The sequence below is a fragment of the Cucurbita pepo genome, chromosome 9 (genome assembly GCF_057944985.1).
Source record: "Cucurbita pepo subsp. pepo isolate OVF chromosome 9, ASM5794498v1, whole genome shotgun sequence".
In the NCBI taxonomy this organism is placed as follows: domain Eukaryota; kingdom Viridiplantae; phylum Streptophyta; class Magnoliopsida; order Cucurbitales; family Cucurbitaceae; genus Cucurbita; species Cucurbita pepo.
In genome coordinates this window covers 541,758-558,823 of record NC_141806.1, presented here as the reverse complement: position 1 = coordinate 558,823, position 17,066 = coordinate 541,758, and the positions used below count along the sequence as shown (strand labels likewise).

The window sequence follows — 17,066 nt, the reverse complement described above, 5'->3', positions numbered from 1 at the left end:
CTCAAATATATTTTTATTGAATTTTATAAGAAACCTATTTTACCAAAATTTGAAGGGTTTCCTACTTATTTATTTTGATTCCGACCTTTTTTTAACCATCCCCGTCATCTTGTGGTCCGATCGTCTAATGAGAATTATGTTACGAGACGCCCTCATGACTCATCCGTCTCGGAGCTTAGCCAACAATGTCGTTTGATGAGGGTCGAAATGTCTGTACTAATGGTTGTCAATCAAGCAATGAGAGACCAAATTGTGACGGTGAAGGCCGAAATGTCGCTATTACTAGTCGTGAATCGTTCCGAACTCATTGCCTTGTATAAAATCACCTTTCCATATCAATTTTTTAGAAATATAATAAAAGAAAATTCCCTATTCCTTCCTTTTGTTCTTTCTTTTACAATGGCCTCAAAATGGCCATCTCCGAAACCCACGAGAAAAATCTTCACCATCTCTCTAATCTTCCTCCTCTGCATATTCGCTTACTTTCTCGGCCTCCGTCAACACCCCTCCTCCGCCGTCGCCCTCCTCCGCACCACCCCATGCACCACCCTCCCAAACACCACCACCACCGCCGGAAAACCCAATTACTTCCCGGCATGCGGCATGGAGTACAGCGAGTACACGCCATGCGAGGACACGAAAAGGTCGCTGAAGTTCACAAGACACCGGCTGATTTACCGAGAGAGGCACTGCCCGGAGAAGGAGGAGATATTGAAGTGCCGTGTTCCTCCGCCGCCGGGGTACCGGAATCCGTTTCCATGGCCGGAGAGTAGAGATTACGCTTGGTACTTGAATGCGCCGCATAAATCCCTGACGGTGGAGAAGGCGGTGCAGAATTGGATAATATACGAAGGGGAGAGGTTCAGATTTCCCGGCGGAGGGACGATGTTCCCTAACGGAGCTGATGCGTATATTGACAAAATTGGGAAACTCATTAATCTGAAAGATGGGTCCATCAGAACCGCCATTGATACCGGCTGTGGGGTAATTAACCTCTTCATTCTTTCCCTTTCTTAACATCAAAATTCAATTATAAGTTTTCAAAATCTTTATGAACATTCTGTCCCAATGTTTGACTCCGTGAAATTTTATTTTTAATTTTGAAAATATGTGTCGTAGTCAAAGGTTTATTTATTGGTTTGACCTCAACTTCCTGGGTCCAAGTGGCAGTCATGGAGTTACAATTTGGTTTGGAAAGTCCCATCATCCTCTGTCACCATATTTATAACAAAGTAATTGTTCCCAATATTTGCCTTCAAAATATTTAAATTAATTCGAACTTTTTATTTTTTTATTTTATTTTATTTATAAAGGTATTTTTAAATTTTCATGAGTATTTTTAAGCCTAATAATAATAATAAAGGTATTTATTTTTGAATTTTTAAAAAATAGTTGATGGGCAGTAATGAAACTTTAAATACTATTAAATTTAAAGATATTATTGAAATTTTTAAAACTTTATGAATATTTTTTATAGACAAAATACTAAATTTAAGATTATTTTTATTAATTGAGTCTAAAAATGATTTATTATATTATTCAAATTTCAACTTCAACTTTTTTTTTTTTTAACAATTTAAAAAAAAAAATTTATAAATATATTATAAAATTGAAAATATAGAAACAAATTAGAAACTTTCATATATATATATATATATATAAACCAACCTTCCCACAATTGAATTGGGGCAAAGGTTTACAAAAAAAAAAAAAAAAAAAAAAAAGATCGTCTAGATTGAAGGAGTCGTTTGAATTTATCCATGGTTTGTTTATTCCTTATCTCGAAAATCTTATGTCATTCGAATCTAATATAATTTAAAGTTGTTGAACATAGTTAAGACGTATATACTCAATTAAGGTCCGATGTCATAAGTTTCTCTACTCCCACACGAGCCTTAGTTGTTGAACATTGGTAAGACGCATAAGGTGTTTTTGTACATATATGCTTTGTGGAGTAAGGCATAGTTGAATGGAGAAGAGAAGGGTGATTTATAAAGATTTGTTGATGATGATGATGAAGGTGGGAAGTTGGGGAGCTTATCTTCTGTCAAGGGACATTGTAACCATGTCGTTTGCGCCAAGGGACACCCACGAAGCTCAAGTTCAGTTCGCTTTGGAGCGAGGGGTTCCTGCTCTCATTGGCGTTCTCTCCTCCAAGAGACTGCCTTATCCTTCCTCTGCCTTTGACATGGCTCATTGCTCTCGCTGCCTCATTCCATGGCCACAACATGGTATTCTTTTCTATCAACATATCTTCACAACACTATTGGAACTCATTCAATTGATGTTGTTGTAGATGGCATCCTCCTCATTGAAGTCGATCGAGTTCTCCGCCCCGGCGGATACTGGATCCTCTCTGGCCCTCCCATCAACTGGAAGCAACACTGGAAAGGCTGGCAAAGAACAAAGGAAGATCTGAACTCTGAACAGCTCGCCATTGAAAAGTTAGCCAAAAGTCTCTGTTGGACTAAGCTTGTGGAACATGGTGATATTGCCATTTGGCAAAAGCCCATCAATCACTTGAACTGCAAAACCAACCCCAAGAACACCAACAATCCACCTTTCTGCAAGCCCCAAGATCCTGACAAAGCTTGGTATGATGTTCTTCATAGGCTTGGAGCTTGAGTTTTCTTTTCTCTTCCATTTCTCATTTGGTGCTTGAATTTGTCCTTTCAGGTATACAGAAATGCAAGCTTGTTTGACGCATTTGCCTCAAGTTTCAAGCAGTAAGGAAATTGCAGGAGGGAAATTGGCAAGATGGCCAGAGAGGCTAAGTGCAATCCCACAAAGGGTTAGCAGAGGAACTGTAAAAGGGGTCACTGAAGAAACGTTCATTCATGATTCTGAGCTATGGAGGAAGAGGTTGTTATATTACAGAACCATCAACAATCAGTTGAGTCAGCCTGGACGGTACCGCAATTTCTTAGACATGAATGCTTTCTTGGGTGGATTTGCTGCTGCTCTGGTTGATGACCCAGTTTGGGTGATGAATGTTGTCCCTGTGGATGTCAAAGTCAATACGCTCGGAGTTATATACGATAGGGGTTTGATCGGCACGTATCAAGATTGGTAAGTACTTAAGGCTGTATAGATTCATGTTCGTGTTTTTTCATGTTTTGGTATGCGCATTGAGCGAGACATAAGAGAGAGGCTTTTTCATTTAGCTACATTATAGTTGTTACAAAGAAATTGATATGTGACCGAACCTAAAAAAGCTCGTTGTATCCGAGAACTTACATTATGTCCTGTGGATGCATTGCAGGTGTGAGGCAATGTCTACATATCCAAGAACTTATGACTTCATTCATGCGGATTCAGTTTTTAGCCTCTATGAGAATAGGTACTCTCTTCTTCCATAGACTATGGAATTGTGAAGTTTTGTTCGTTCTTTTGCGAGATTCGACATTGATTGGAGAGGAACGAGTGCCAGCAAGGACGCTCGTTGGCCCCAAAGGAGATGGATCGTGAGATTCCACATCGATTGGAGAGAGAGGAACGAGTGCCAGCGAGGATGCTGGGACCTAAAGGGGGTGGATTGTGAGATCCCACATCGGTTGGGGAGGAGAACGAAATATCCTTTATAAGGGTGTAGAAACCTATCTCTCTAGCAGACGCGTTTTAAAAAACTTGAGGGGAAACCCGAAAGTGAAAGGAGAGAGGAACCAAACATTCTCTATAAGGGTGTTGAAACCTCTCCCTAGTAGACGCATTTTAAAAACCTTGACCGAAAACCCAAACATTCTTTATAAGGTTGTTGAAACCTCGCCCTGACATACATGTTTTATAAACCTTGAGGGGAAACCTGAAAGGGAAAGTCCAAAGAGGACAATATCTGCTAGCCGTGGACTTGGACAGTTACTTCAAGTTTATGTTGATTTTCACGCGCATCTAAATGATGTGAAACTGATGTTCTGCTGAAACTGCATTGCAGATGTGAAATGGAAGATATTCTACTCGAGATGGACAGAATTCTGAGACCAGAAGGAAGCGTAATCTTCCGAGAAAACATCGTTATATTGACGAAAATCAAGACGATAACCGATAAGTTGAACTGGAGCAGTCAAATTGTGCATTCTGAAGATGGATCTTATCATATGGAGAAGCTTCTATTTGCAGTAAAAAACTATTGGACAGCACCTCCTGAGCATTCTAATCAACAAGGCTCTAAACCAACTTAACCACTCAATCACATCCATGTTCTTTTTAGTACTTGATTTACCATCATTTATTACCAAGAACAGTGAATTACATTCAATGAACTGATATGATCAATGGGAATGAATCATACTTTCAATCTTGATTTTGGTTAATTTTGGGTACCCAACACAAAAGCTATGAACTCAGAATTGGCATGTAGGTGATTCATGCAAACCTCAATCTTTCAACACCTATAAATAACACCCAAAACCCTGAAGAAATCATCAAACAAACAGATTCAGAAGAGAAAAAACAAATGGCAGGAACCAAGTCTCATGGGGTGCAGCAAGTTATATTGCTCTTGTTGGTGTCTGTTCTGCTGTGGCAATCACAGGCACAGGCGCAAAGCTGCTCAACTCAGCTCAGCAACCTTAATGGGTGTGCACCTTTTGTGCTTCCTGGTGCCAGTAACCCAAGCCCAGAGTGTTGTGCAGCGCTTGGAGCTGTGCAGCAGGATTGCCTGTGCAGCACCCTCAGAATTTCCTCCACTCTGCCTTCGCTTTGCCGCCTTCCACCTCTCTCTTGTGGTCAGTTCTCTTCGTTTTTCTAACCATTTTTACTTGAGAATGGACTGTAATGAATGAAGGGGTTTTCTTTGATTTGTGCTTCGTTTCAGGTACAAACTAGAGGAGAGGGCTGATGGGTATTACAAGAAATGAATAATGCTCCACTTATATCATTCCTTTCTCTTTTCTTTACTGTTCTTGGCGTCCTTTGATCTAAAGTCAATGTTCTTAGAAGTCTGGTTTCGTTGAATAAAATGGAAGCTTTTATCTTTTTCTTCTCTCTATGATTACATTACAATAACTACAGAAAGTTAAGAAACTGCCTAATCCTGCACTAATTATCATAATTTTAACTTAATCACAGAAAGAGATGGTTTAAGCTGTTGGTGAATGAATTTATTAAACAGTTCAAAAAATGGGGTTAGGTGAATCACACTCTTTTCCACCAGCTATCAACCTCATATCAAGAATGTGTGTGAGATCCTACGTCGGTTGGAGAGGGAAACGAAGCATTCTTTAAGGGGTGGAAATCTCTTCGAGGGTGAAATCATGCATTGGTTAGAGAGGTGAACGAAACATTCCTTGTACATGTGTGAAAATCTATCCCTACCAGACTCGTTTTAAAACTTTGAAAGAAATGTCGAAAGGAAAACTCAAGAAGACAATATCTGTTAGCGACGGGCTCGAAAGTAAAAATTTAAAAATGACACCATCTGCTCTCGAAATAGAAAATCGAGACGGGACAATATCGGGTGGGCGAGCTCAAAAGGAAAAACTATTACTATTATTTACCCATTTTTACAAAAGTTAACACCAAACTAAGTATAGGATTAATTTAAGATTAAATTCAAAGATTTAGATTAAAAAAAAAGAACCCACATGAGAAAAAAAATGATTTTTTAAGGAAGATTATTTAGTGATGAAATGCCAAGCCCGTCGCCGCTCTCAACGATGTCCCAAACTTTTACCCGCCGCCCGCGCAAACACGGCAAGGCAGCAAGCAGACATGCTTACTATGATGGGCAGTCAAGCTTCAATACTCAGTACAGCTAAAGCACAACGAACAGGGGAGAAGAGCGAGGATGCATAACAAATTCCCCTTCAACTCGAGTTTTCAGAGTACGCTCAATCTCCTCTCCTTTGCCCTCCAATTCATCTTCCTTCATGATGAAATTAATTTCAGAGCTCTTCTTATATGTTGGATGTTTTTTCCCTTTTCTTTTTTGGCGAGGGGGGCCTATGGAATTCCCCCTCTTTCTGGAAATTCGTTGCTAGTTTCTTGAATGAGCAAATTGATTGTATTCTATTATGTGGACCATGAACTGTTATTTCCTTAATTCTTTACGGAGTTTTCTTTGCTCTCCTCTTAAACCCTTTGCTACTATTACCCATTTGTTCACTTCTACCAAATGTATTAACACATCGGTTAAGTGTTTAAGCGACCTACGAACCAATGATGTTTCTGGGTTTATTCAAAATGGGAGTGGCAACACTTCATCCATTTCCTATTCCAAGCTTTTATTAGAGTTTACTGCTTCCAAGGATGTAAAATCAGGCATGGAAATCCATGCTCGTATGATCAGGTTAGGATTGTGTACAGATACAGGGGTAAGGAACAAATTGATAAACTTGTACTCAAAATGTCAGTGTTTTCCAGCTGCTCGAAAACTTGTTATGGACGGTACCGAGCCAGATTTAGTTTCTTGGTCTGCTTTGATATCTGGGTATGCTCAGAATGGTCGTGGAGAAGAAGCCCTTTTGACCTTTTATGAAATGCATTTGTTGGGAGTGAAGGGCAATGAGTTCACTTTCCCTAGTGTTTTAAAAGCCTGTTCTTTAACGAGGAACTTGGAACTGGGGAAGCAGATTCATGGGATTGCTTTAGTGACAGGTTTTGAATCTGATGTGTTTGTTGCCAATACTTTGGTTGTTATGTATGCTAAATGTGGGGAGTTTAGTGATTCGAAGAAGCTGTTCGAGGAAATTCCAGAACGAAATGTCGTATCTTGGAATGCTTTGTTTTCTTGTTATGTGCAGATTGATTTCTTTTCAGAAGCGATTAATTTGTTTCGAGAAATGGTTTCTACTGGACTTACTCCAAATGAATTTAGTCTCTCCACTGTATTAAACGCTTGTGCTGGTTTGGAGCACATCGATTCCGGAATGGAAATTCATGGATACTTGATAAAGCTTGGGTATGATTCTGATCCCTTTTCTGCTAATGCACTTCTTGACATGTATGCTAAAGCTGGATGTCCTGAATCTGCAATAGCCGTGTTTTATGAAATCCCGAAACCTGATATCGTTTCATGGAATGCTGTAATTGCTGGCTGTGTTCTTCATGAGTATAATGATTTAGCTCTTAAATTGTTTGGGATGATGGGAAGCTTTAGAGTGAGTCCTAACATGTTTACCCTATCAAGTGCTCTTAAAGCTTGTGCTGGGTTAGGGCTTATCAAAATAGGTAGACAATTGCACTCTGCCTTGATGATGATGAATATGGATTCAGATTCATTTGTGGGTGTTGGATTGATAGATATGTATTCGAAATGTGGTTTACTGCAAGATGCACGGAAGGTGTTTGATCTAATTCCTAAAAGGGACTCGATCGCATGGAATTCTATTATTTCCAGTTACTCCAATTGTGGGTATGATATGGAAGCTATATCCCTCTTTACAATGATGTATAAAGAAGGTTTAGAATTCAACCAGACCACATTGTCAACAATCCTCAAATCTTCAGCTGGCTCGCAGGCCATTGCGTTTTGCGAACAAGTTCATGCGATATCGATCAAATCAGGTTACCAATATGATGGTTACGTAGCAAATAGCCTGCTCGATTCTTATGGAAAAGGCTGTCGATTAGAAGAGGCAGAAAAAGTTTTTGAAGAGTGTCCTGCTGAAGATTTGGTGGCATATACGTCAATGATTACTGCTTACTCCCAATATGGCTTGGGAGAAGAGGCTCTAAAAATGTACTTGCGTATGCAAGAACGATGTTTGAAGCCCGATGCGTTCATCTTCAGTTCTCTTTTCAACGCATGTGCGAATTTATCAGCATACGAGCAAGGAAAACAAATCCATGTCCATGTCCTGAAATGTGGGTTGCTCTCAGACGTTTTTGCTGGAAATTCACTTGTTAATATGTATGCAAAATGTGGAAGCATAGACGACGCGACAAGCATTTTCTCTGAGATACCATGGAGGGGAATTGTATCTTGGTCAGCGATGATCGGTGGACTTGCTCAACACGGCCACGGGAAAAAAGCCCTCCAACTGTTCTATCAGATGCTTAAAGATGGCATTCCTCCAAATCACATAACCTTGGTCAGTGTCCTTTCTGCATGCAATCATGGTGGTTTGGTAACCGAGGCTCGTAGATTTTTCGGATTAATGGAGGAACTGTTTGGAATAATACCAACGCAAGAGCACTACGCTTGTATGGTTGATATCCTGGGTCGAGTTGGAAGATTGGACGAGGCAATGGAGCTTGTGAAAGAGATGCCATTTCAAGGCAATGCTGCTGTTTGGGGGGCACTGCTAGGTGCTGCAAGAATTCATAAGAACATCGAACTTGGCCGACAGGCAGCCGAGATGCTCCTAACCCTTGAGCCCGAAAAATCTGGAACTCATGTACTCCTAGCCAACATCTATGCATCCACAGGAATGTGGGATAATGTTGCAAAGATAAGAAAAATGATGAAAGACAGCTTAGTGAAGAAGGAACCAGGAATGAGTTGGATTGAGGTGAAAGATAAGGTGTACACCTTTATTGTTGGAGATAGAAACCATCCTAGAAGTATCGAAATATATGCAAAGGTTGACGAGTTACGGGAGCTTCTGAGTAAAGCGGGGTATTTTCCGATGATCGAGACCGATCTGCATGACGTCGAACAAACTGAAAAAGAAGAACATCTATGGCAACACAGCGAGAAACTGGCTGTGGCTTTTGGATTGATTGCAACTCCACCAGGGGCTCCCATCAGAGTTAAGAAGAATCTGAGAGTATGTATTGATTGTCATACTGCATTCAAATTCATAAGCAAACTCGTTGCGCGGGAGATTATTGTAAGAGACTTAAACAGATTCCACCATTTCAGGGATGGCTCTTGCTCCTGTGCTGATTATTGGTAAATTTTTTTAAGTTTTGATTCTTATTTAGACAACAACAAGAAGTATACTAAAGATCTAATAATATGATAACAAAAGTTGTTGATTCTTCTGTGATGGGTATCACTTGCTTTGAGTTGGTCATTATCTGTAGGTGCCTTCAGGAGGAACTGATACTCCATAAAGCCCTCTAATATGTCCTGTTCTAAACCATGTCTATCTGCAGGTGTCTTTGAGCATCAAGCCTATTCCATTTCTTATTTTTTTTCGTAAGGAATTTTCTAGGATTACATGTTAATTCAAGGAAAAAGATCATTACATTGCTTCCACTGCCATATTTGGTTTGTAATGTATCATTTGTACAACTAGATTTCCTTAACAAGAACTAATCATAAATCTGGAAAATTTGGCAACTTGGCTGACCAACTTTTACAATGATTTTTGTTTCATGTTTAGAGATGTTCATTTTACTTGCCGGTGTTGAGGATTGTTAGGAGGGAGTCGCACATTGACTAATTTAGAGAATAATCATGAGTTTATATATAAGGAATACATTTTCATTGATACGAGTCCTTTTAGGGAAACTAAAAGCAAAACCATGAAAGTTTATGCTCAAAGTACATAATATCATACTATTGTGGAGATTCGTTATTCCTAACATGGTATCAGAGTCATGCCTTTAACTTAATCATGTCAATAAAATTCTCAAATGTCGAACAATGAAGTTGTGAGGCTCGAAGGTGTTGTCAAAAGTGAGTCAAGTGTCGAACAAATGGTGTATTTTGTTCGAGGACTCTAGAGAAGGAGTTGAGCCTCGATTAAGGGGAGGATGTTCGAGGGCTTCTTAGGCTTCAAGGAGGTTCTATAGTATATTTTGTTCGAGGGGAGGATTGTTGAAAAGAGTCCCACATTGATTAATTAAGGGGAGGGGATTCCCCATTTAGACTGGGAATGGGAAGGGAGTGAAATATTTTTTTCCGTTAGATAAATAAGGTCCAGGATAAGATTATATTCACTGTCCCGTCCCCCATATCCACCCAATACAAATATATATATATATATATATATATATATATATATATAAATTTTGACCTTTTAATTGTAATATTTAGAATAAAGACTATTAAATAGATTTTTTAATGGTGAGAAGACTACTGTAATATAACAATCTCGGTAAATTCTCTTAGAGGAATTTTTGCCTCCATCCCCGCTAAAATAGATGGAGAATTTTGCGGGAATGAGGAACGAAATAGGTGGCGGCAATATTTCCTATCCGGTTCCGCCAATGAACATCTCTACTCACGTCCCCTAAAATAAAGGGCGGAAAAAAACATTTTATATAATTATGAAAAGAAAAAAAAAAACTATTTGAATAGTTTAAATGATTAAGTTGATTAGAAAATATTAAATGATTAAGTTGATTAGAAAATATTAAATGATTTCAAACCAACATGGAAAAATAATAATTCCAAATTTCTTTTAAAAAGTGTTTATATTTTGTAGCGAAAGGTTACAAAATTTGTTAAACCACAATCATGGTAAGTAATGAAAATCATGTGTACTCAAAAAAGAGTTAAAATAGCCTCCTTTATGACGTTTTGCTATGTCAATGCCTCATTGGTCCAGATAGTCAATCCCACCACCTCACCATAGTTTTGCGTGCACCTGATTTTTACCCCTTAATAAGACAGAAGATTTGTGGGATCCACATCCGCCTGTCCTCATATTTTTCTTTTAAATAAAAAATTTGTCATAAACCCTAAACCCTAACTCAACATTAAACTATATGCTAAAGAAATTAGGGTTTCTAATACTTCCATAAATTTTTAATCTTTTCAGGCTACAAGGGTTTTTTTTTTAATGAATATTTTATGGGTCTTTTTCTCTTCCACAGATCCCATCGTGAGAATCTGAAAGTTGCATTAATTTCTTGGCTCTATTTGTAAGAACCCTCTTTTGCTGTTTTGCTGTTTTGCTCTTTTTGCCCTGCCTTTCACTGTCTCTCACGTTTAAATAACCTTAAAGGTGTCACTTTTCACATTTGTTCTTTTATTTTTCTTCCATTCTTACTTGTGTATGATAGAGCAACAAGGTCAATGGCTCACATTTATTTTCTTGGTTTTTGAGATTCATGATGTAAAATTGATGGTGTAATGTGAATACGAGTTCATATACCAAAACAAGACCTTGCAACTTCTTCCTTTGTCTTCTTCTTAGCTTCTTTCTGTTCTTCTCTTCTCTGGGTCTCTCTCAGTTATGACAAATATGGGGTCAAGCATTTTGAATACTAGGGTTATGTTTCATACCCTTCGTTAGTTTATTTATTTTTTTTTAATTTCTTTTTCTCTTTTTGTTCTTGGTATGGTAATAGAGAGTTAAAGTATGAACTGGAAGGAACTGAGGAAAAAAGGGAGTTTTCTTGTCCTGTTGCTTTTGGTTTTTGTACTGTTCTGCAACTGTTTTCTGGACAAAGGGAGTGTTCAAAAGATAGACACAGGGGGGGTGAAAAGTCATGATTCATGCATGGGCGTTGACGAGGAAAAAGCTTGTTACTTTCTGTTTTCTATTGAGAAATGTCCATTTTGTTGTCAGTATTTATGAGTATGTCATTGCTTTGCTATAGTCAAACCCAGAAATCGAATGGACGGTTACTTATATCCCTTAGAACTCCCACTTTTTAAGCCTTTAACCCTTATAAACGGACGTGGGTATCCCTCAAATTCATTCAAGTGAGGAGAATTTGCTTGTCTAAGCAAACAAAAAGTTGTGTAATCTGTTGAATTTTTGTGGGTTTGATCAGAAGGGTAGAGCCGTGGCTAATACAACCATATCATGCCTAATGGTGCAGTTGCTGACCCGACCTTTCTGGCTTTCCCAATTCCCTGTTCATTGCCTAACTCCTCTGAATTCTCCAATTCCATAGTACGAACCATTTTATTCCACTTCCATTGTTTTCATTCATATCCATTGCGTTAGACTTGCTTTGTTTATGCATTAGTTTTAGGGTCCTTTCTTGTTTGTGAATAAACGCTAATGGCTTTATGTTGCAGGGGAAAATGGATGGATATAGAGAAGCTTGTCTGCTTGGGGACAGCTTTGATCCGAATGGAGTTGTGAGGATGAGGGAAGATGAATATGATAGCAGATCAGGCAGCGACAACATCGATGGTGCTGTATCTGGGGATGATCAGGATGCTAACGATGAACAACGTCGAAAAAGGAAGAAGTACCATAGGCATACCCCCCATCAGATCCAAGAGCTTGAGATGTATATCTCTTAATTTCGCATCTCATTGTTTAGCCTTTCTATAGTGTGTGCCTAGTAATATTTTTCCAAACGGCATATAAGAGTTTGATGATTTGGAATTTTTTTTCTTTGCTTTGCTTGTTTGGTTTAGTTTCTTCAAGGAATGTCCTCATCCAGATGATAAACAAAGGAGTGAGCTCAGTAGGAGGCTTGGTTTGGAATCGAAGCAAGTGAAGTTTTGGTTTCAAAATCGTCGAACCCAGATGAAGGTAAGCACTTGCACATCTTTTTGGTTTATGCTTGTTTGTTAAGATCCGTGGTGATGAAGGTAATTAACAATTTAGCCATTTTTGAAAATGTATCAGACACAAATAGAACGCCATGAGAATGCAATTCTTAAGCACGAAAACGATAAGCTTCGGGCCGAGAATAGTGTGATGAAGGATGCTATTTCGAACCCAACGTGCAATACATGCGGTGGACCTTCAATTCCTGTTCATCTATCGTTCGAGGAACACCAGCTTAGGATTGATAATGCCAGATTAAGGGATGAACTGCACCGGTTATACACCGTCACCAACAAGTTCTTGGGCTGGCCAGTTTTGCCCTTTGTCAATCATAGCTCTTCAGTGAGCTCTGACTCGTGCTTGGAACTTTCTGTTGGCAGAAATGGAATGGGAAATTTGAGTAACATTTCTGATCCTATGCCTATGGGGCTTAACTTGGGAAACGGACTTTTCAATGGTGGCCCTGTGATGCCTATTAGTAAGTCTCAAATGGGCATGCCAGGCAATGATATACCAATTGACAGAACAATATATGTGGATCTTGCTTTGGCTGCTATGGATGAATTGGTTAAGATGGCTCAAATTGATACTCCCCTTTGGATCAGAAGCCAGGATAGCAGTGGCAAAGAGACGTTGAACTTCGACGAATATTCCAGGACATTTCCTTCGTCGGCTGCCATGAAACACACTAATTGGACGACAGAAGCTACCAGAGATACTACAATGGTCATCATCAACAGCATGGCACTCATCGAGACGTTGATGGATGCAGTATGTATTCTCAACCCTTTTTGCTATTCTTCAGCTTCAAGAACTTTTATGGATTATTGTCCATTTAGATGTATGTAACAAGTTTATGCTTTGATAACAAATTGTTCGTTTGGCTTTAAAATAGAACCGATGGGCAGAAATGTTTCCTTGTTTGATTGCTAGAGCCACTACAATCGATGTGATATCAAATGGCATGGGTGGAACTAGAAATGGTTCATTACAATTGGTATTTCTCTATGCCCCTCCTTCTCTCGACGTTAACGTGTGGATACATACTTATAGATAAACTAAAGAACGTCGATATGTTCAGATGCATGCTGAACTTCGAGTACTTTCCCCGCTTGTTCCTGTTCGTACTCTTAAGTTCCTCCGCTTCTGCAAGCAGCATGCTGATGGTCTGTGGGCTGTAGTTGATGTTTCCCTCGGAGAAGGCGCGGATGCAGACATGTTTTTCAGTTGCAGGAGGCTTCCTTCCGGCTGTATTGTGCAAGATATGCCTAATGGTTTCTCCAAGGTAGTTACTAATCTTCAGATTTCTTTCATGTTGTGCATATTTTATTCATTTGATGCCTGCATTCTTCTCTCGCTATCTGCGTTGTTTCGTTTCCGATCCACGAGAGTGTATGATCTGGATCTGGTCTATTGATAGTTTACATAGAACCTTATGAAATATGATGACGTTTTAGCTTCGTTTTAAGAACACAAGACGACGTTTTCATGTATTAAAGTATTACATAAAATCTGCTGGTCATAAAATCTGCTGGTCGAAGTTTTGGAACACATTGATTTCTGAACTTATTCTATTTGGAAAGTACACAAACTGGACTGTTCTAGATTTCTTATCTATGAGGGATTACTGAGCAAGAACTTGGCCCATAAGTGGTTTGGAAAAGTACTCTTGAAATTATTCGTATTGCCGTCAGATTCACGGTTTTAAAACGCGTCTACTAAGCTGAGGTTTCCACACCCTTATAAGAAATTCTTCATTCCCCTCTCCAACCGATGTGGGATCTCACAATCCACCCCCACCGTCTGATGTCTTGTCTCTTATATATTTGGTGGGAGTTCCTCTATGTTGATTGATGGTTTGTTTATTGTAGGTTACATGGGTGGAACATACAGAATATGATGAAACTGTTGTACACCAACTTTACCGCCAGATAATTAGTTGGGGCATCGGCTTCGGTTCGCAACGGTGGCTTGCTACCCTTCAAAGACAATGTGACTGTCTGGCAATTCTTATGTCTTCTACGGAAGATCCTGCAGGTCTCATTTCGTCTTGTTACTCGATCTTTGTGTAGTCCATTTTCGTTCGGGTTCTTACATGTCTGATTCAAACAGGAATATCGCCACACGGTAGGAGAAGTATGCTGAAACTATCCCAGCGTATGGTTGATAACTTCTGTTCTGGGATTTGTACTTCGACATTGCAGAAGTGGGACAAGCTTGTTGTTGGCAATATTAGTGAAGATGTAAAAATGATGGCTAGAAACAGCATCAACGATCCTGGCGAGCCACCGGGTATCGTGTTGAGCGCTGCAACTTCTGTTTGGATGCCAGTAACTCAGCAGAGATTGTTTGCATTCTTGCAAGACGAGTGCTTACGTAGCGAATGGGACATTTTATCCAATGGCAGGCCAATGATAGAGATGCTTCGCATATCGAAAGGCCAGGGACTGGATAACCGTGTTTCTCTCCTGCGCGCTAACGTGAGCAATCTCGAACCGTGTCTGTATAGATGATTTCCTCAAGACTCATTCATCCGCATACTAACATTTTATCTTTTGCAGCCCATGAATGCTAATGAGAACACCATGCTTATATTGCAAGAGAGTTGGACTGATATTTCAGGCTCACTGATCGTTTACGCTCCAGTCGACGCAGCCTCCGTTAACTTGGTGATGCGTGGAGGAGATTCGGCTTATGTATCGCTACTACCTTCAGGATTCGCCATTCTCCCCGATGGCCCATCCAACTATGCTTCTACTAACAACGACAAAGACGGTCCGATTATGTCAGACATTAACAGTGGCTATGCTGGTGGATGCCTTCTCACAGTTGCATTCCAAATCTTGGTGAATAACCTTCCAACAGCCAAACTCACCGTTGAGTCAGTTGAGACAGTTAACAATCTCATTTCTTGCACCATCCAAAAGATCAAAGTCGCCCTTCGAGTATCGTAACGATGCTTGCTCGGTAAGCAAGATTTCATTAGAAAGGTAAGTGTAGGCTCATATGCAAAGTTTATGGGAAAAATTTCATAGACTGAACATGAGAAGATCTCAGACAGAGAATGGTCAGAGCATAGGTTTCTAGTCAAGAACGAACCACGAACATGTGATTTCGTATTGGGTTTACATAAGTTTGTAATGTTGCGGTTGTCGTGTGGGTGGTTCGGGTATTGACTCGATGACCGGTTAGAACTCATCTGTATGTTTGTCTTGAAAACTCAACTGTTTGTGATGTAGTGTCTACTTATTTCTCCAATTCAAAAAATGGTTTTAGTTTGGTTTTTGCTTTACAAATCTATGAGGAGCTTTTTATCTTTTTTCCCTAGGTGCAACAGCGGGGCAACGATTGTGCAGTACTTCTTCTAACACAACGAACAAGTCAGTCGTGAGAAATTTGGACTTCACGGACAATGTCGACGTATGGTCGAGCCTCAAGTCGTGTTTTTGAAAGAAATGTTTTAGAAAACATAAGAGAATTTGTGGAAAACAATTTGAAAGAAAGCAATGTTATAAGCTAAAAGTGAGTAGGCAACAAACAACTCACGTGGAAAGAAATGACAACTAGTGATATCTACCTGTAGTAAAGACTTATATAAGATGAAAGCATGTAAAAGGGGTTTGGAACGGGCATACGGCCATGGACAACACGTCGTGGATAAACATGACCGGACATGCAGCAACAGGAAATAAGGCCTAAAACAAGCATGGGACCATAGGCAACACGCGCTGAACATGCATGGTCGTGGGAATTACCAGCTCATTTCTTGTTTTACATGAGAAAGTCCAAATGAACCTTTAAAAGTTGTCACATAAGGCAGGCAATAGTTATCTCATTTAATTTATAATGGAAGAACACAAAGTTGTCATGAACACAAATATAGTCTGCAGCCAAAACTAAAGAAACCTGACCAAACTTACCAATTCAGAACTCTGTCTGCCTCTGAAATTAAATGAAAAAACGACCAAACTTACACCACAAAACTTCAAGTTTTGAGCTCACTTACGCAACCTCCTTTCACAATCAACAATTTATGTCCAATCCCTTTTTGTGCTCTTTATTCCCCCTTTCTCAAAATGAATGCTCTGTTTTTGCTCTGTTCGGAAATCTCTGCCTCTGAAACGGCTGCAGTTGCAGTACATGATCATTGATGTCACTGCAGGGGCTGCCACTCACTACCGCTCACCCATTAAACTAAAAGCCTTCATTTTCTCTTCCGACCCACAAAAATTTTCCTGGAAAATCTCTTCTCTGAAGATTTTTACGTGATTTTCTCTGTTTTTTCTCCGGAAACTGCAGCTCTTCGTACTAATCGGTTCGGTTCGGTTCGGTTCGGTTTTGGTACAGAATCAGAGAAGATTGAACCGAGTAAAAATTGTAATAATGAAAGGACATAAATACCCCCAAGACCGGGTCCAGCAACTCTGCGGAGCAGAGGAGTTTATGTGTCAGTTCGGGGCCCCGAATCTGAAACTGGTCCTGACCCAAAACCAAACATACCTTTTGTGAAAAGAAGAAAAAGAAGGGACCCATTTTTGCAAATTTTAAAAACCTCAGACTTCAAACTTTTGTTCTTTTCAGGTTTATAGCCTTTTAAATTATTGACCAAATTTGTACTCTTCTTTGAATCAGAAAATAATATATATATCCACGTGGCAATTTTCTAAACTATTTCCCCACCAATAAAATAATAATAATAATAATAATAATAATAATTAC

General features: G+C 39.4%; 3 protein-coding genes and 1 pseudogene across 4 annotated transcripts; all 4 read left to right on the top strand.

Annotated features, from left to right (window-relative positions):
• Nucleotides 1–159: 159 nt before the first annotated feature.
• On the top strand, nt 160–4,298 carry LOC111802003 (putative methyltransferase PMT15). The gene is made up of 6 exons (XM_023686263.2): nt 160–984; nt 2,021–2,231; nt 2,297–2,594; nt 2,677–3,069; nt 3,263–3,340; nt 3,932–4,298. The coding sequence occupies exons 1-6, from the start codon at nt 196–198 to the stop codon at nt 4,176–4,178; spliced, it is 2,016 nt and encodes a 671-aa protein (XP_023542031.2). The 5' UTR covers nt 160–195; the 3' UTR covers nt 4,179–4,298.
• An 8-nt stretch (nt 4,299–4,306) lies between these two features.
• LOC111802005 (Bifunctional inhibitor/lipid-transfer protein/seed storage 2S albumin superfamily protein) lies at nt 4,307–4,974 on the top strand. Its single transcript, XM_023686265.2, has 2 exons — nt 4,307–4,724; nt 4,814–4,974. Exons 1-2 carry the CDS (start codon nt 4,454–4,456, stop codon nt 4,822–4,824), a joined length of 282 nt encoding a protein of 93 aa, XP_023542033.1. The 5' UTR covers nt 4,307–4,453; the 3' UTR covers nt 4,825–4,974.
• A 622-nt stretch (nt 4,975–5,596) lies between these two features.
• LOC111801386 (pentatricopeptide repeat-containing protein At3g26782, mitochondrial pseudogene) lies at nt 5,597–8,922 on the top strand (annotated as a pseudogene).
• Nucleotides 8,923–10,669: 1,747 nt separating this feature from the next.
• Nucleotides 10,670–15,643, top strand: HDG7 (homeodomain GLABROUS 7). Of its 2 annotated transcripts, none has more exons than XM_023685461.2 (9): nt 10,670–10,755; nt 11,864–12,081; nt 12,212–12,329; nt 12,426–13,118; nt 13,243–13,344; nt 13,429–13,632; nt 14,219–14,384; nt 14,460–14,827; nt 14,909–15,643. In XM_023685461.2, exons 2-9 carry the CDS (start codon nt 11,870–11,872, stop codon nt 15,299–15,301), a joined length of 2,256 nt encoding a protein of 751 aa, XP_023541229.2. In that variant the 5' UTR covers nt 10,670–10,755; nt 11,864–11,869; the 3' UTR covers nt 15,302–15,643. The 2 variants fall into 2 exon arrangements, with proteins under 2 accessions (XP_023541229.2, XP_023541228.2); XM_023685460.2 differs by lacking the exon at nt 10,670–10,755 and adding an exon at nt 10,890–11,735.
• The last annotated feature ends 1,423 nt before the right edge of the window (nt 15,644–17,066 follow it).

What these genes read in the sequence shown, in the direction of transcription:
- HDG7 (XM_023685460.2), top strand. Translation starts at nt 11,646, where the DNA reads ATGCCTAATGGTGCAGTTGCTGACCCGACCTTTCTGGCTTTCCCAATT. An exon ending in CTGAATTCTCCAATTCCATA is followed by an intron (nt 11,736 to 11,863) that starts GTACGAACCATT and finishes TTTATGTTGCAG; the next exon opens with GGGAAAATGGATGGATATAG. An exon ending in ATCGTCGAACCCAGATGAAG is followed by an intron (nt 12,330 to 12,425) that starts GTAAGCACTTGC and finishes AAAATGTATCAG; the next exon opens with ACACAAATAGAACGCCATGA.
- LOC111802003 (XM_023686263.2), top strand. Translation starts at nt 196, where the DNA reads ATGAGGGTCGAAATGTCTGTACTAATGGTTGTCAATCAAGCAATGAGA. An exon ending in CATTCCATGGCCACAACATG is followed by an intron (nt 2,232 to 2,296) that starts GTATTCTTTTCT and finishes ATGTTGTTGTAG; the next exon opens with ATGGCATCCTCCTCATTGAA. An exon ending in TTTAGCCTCTATGAGAATAG is followed by an intron (nt 3,341 to 3,931) that starts GTACTCTCTTCT and finishes ACTGCATTGCAG; the next exon opens with ATGTGAAATGGAAGATATTC.
- LOC111802005 (XM_023686265.2), top strand. Translation starts at nt 4,454, where the DNA reads ATGGCAGGAACCAAGTCTCATGGGGTGCAGCAAGTTATATTGCTCTTG.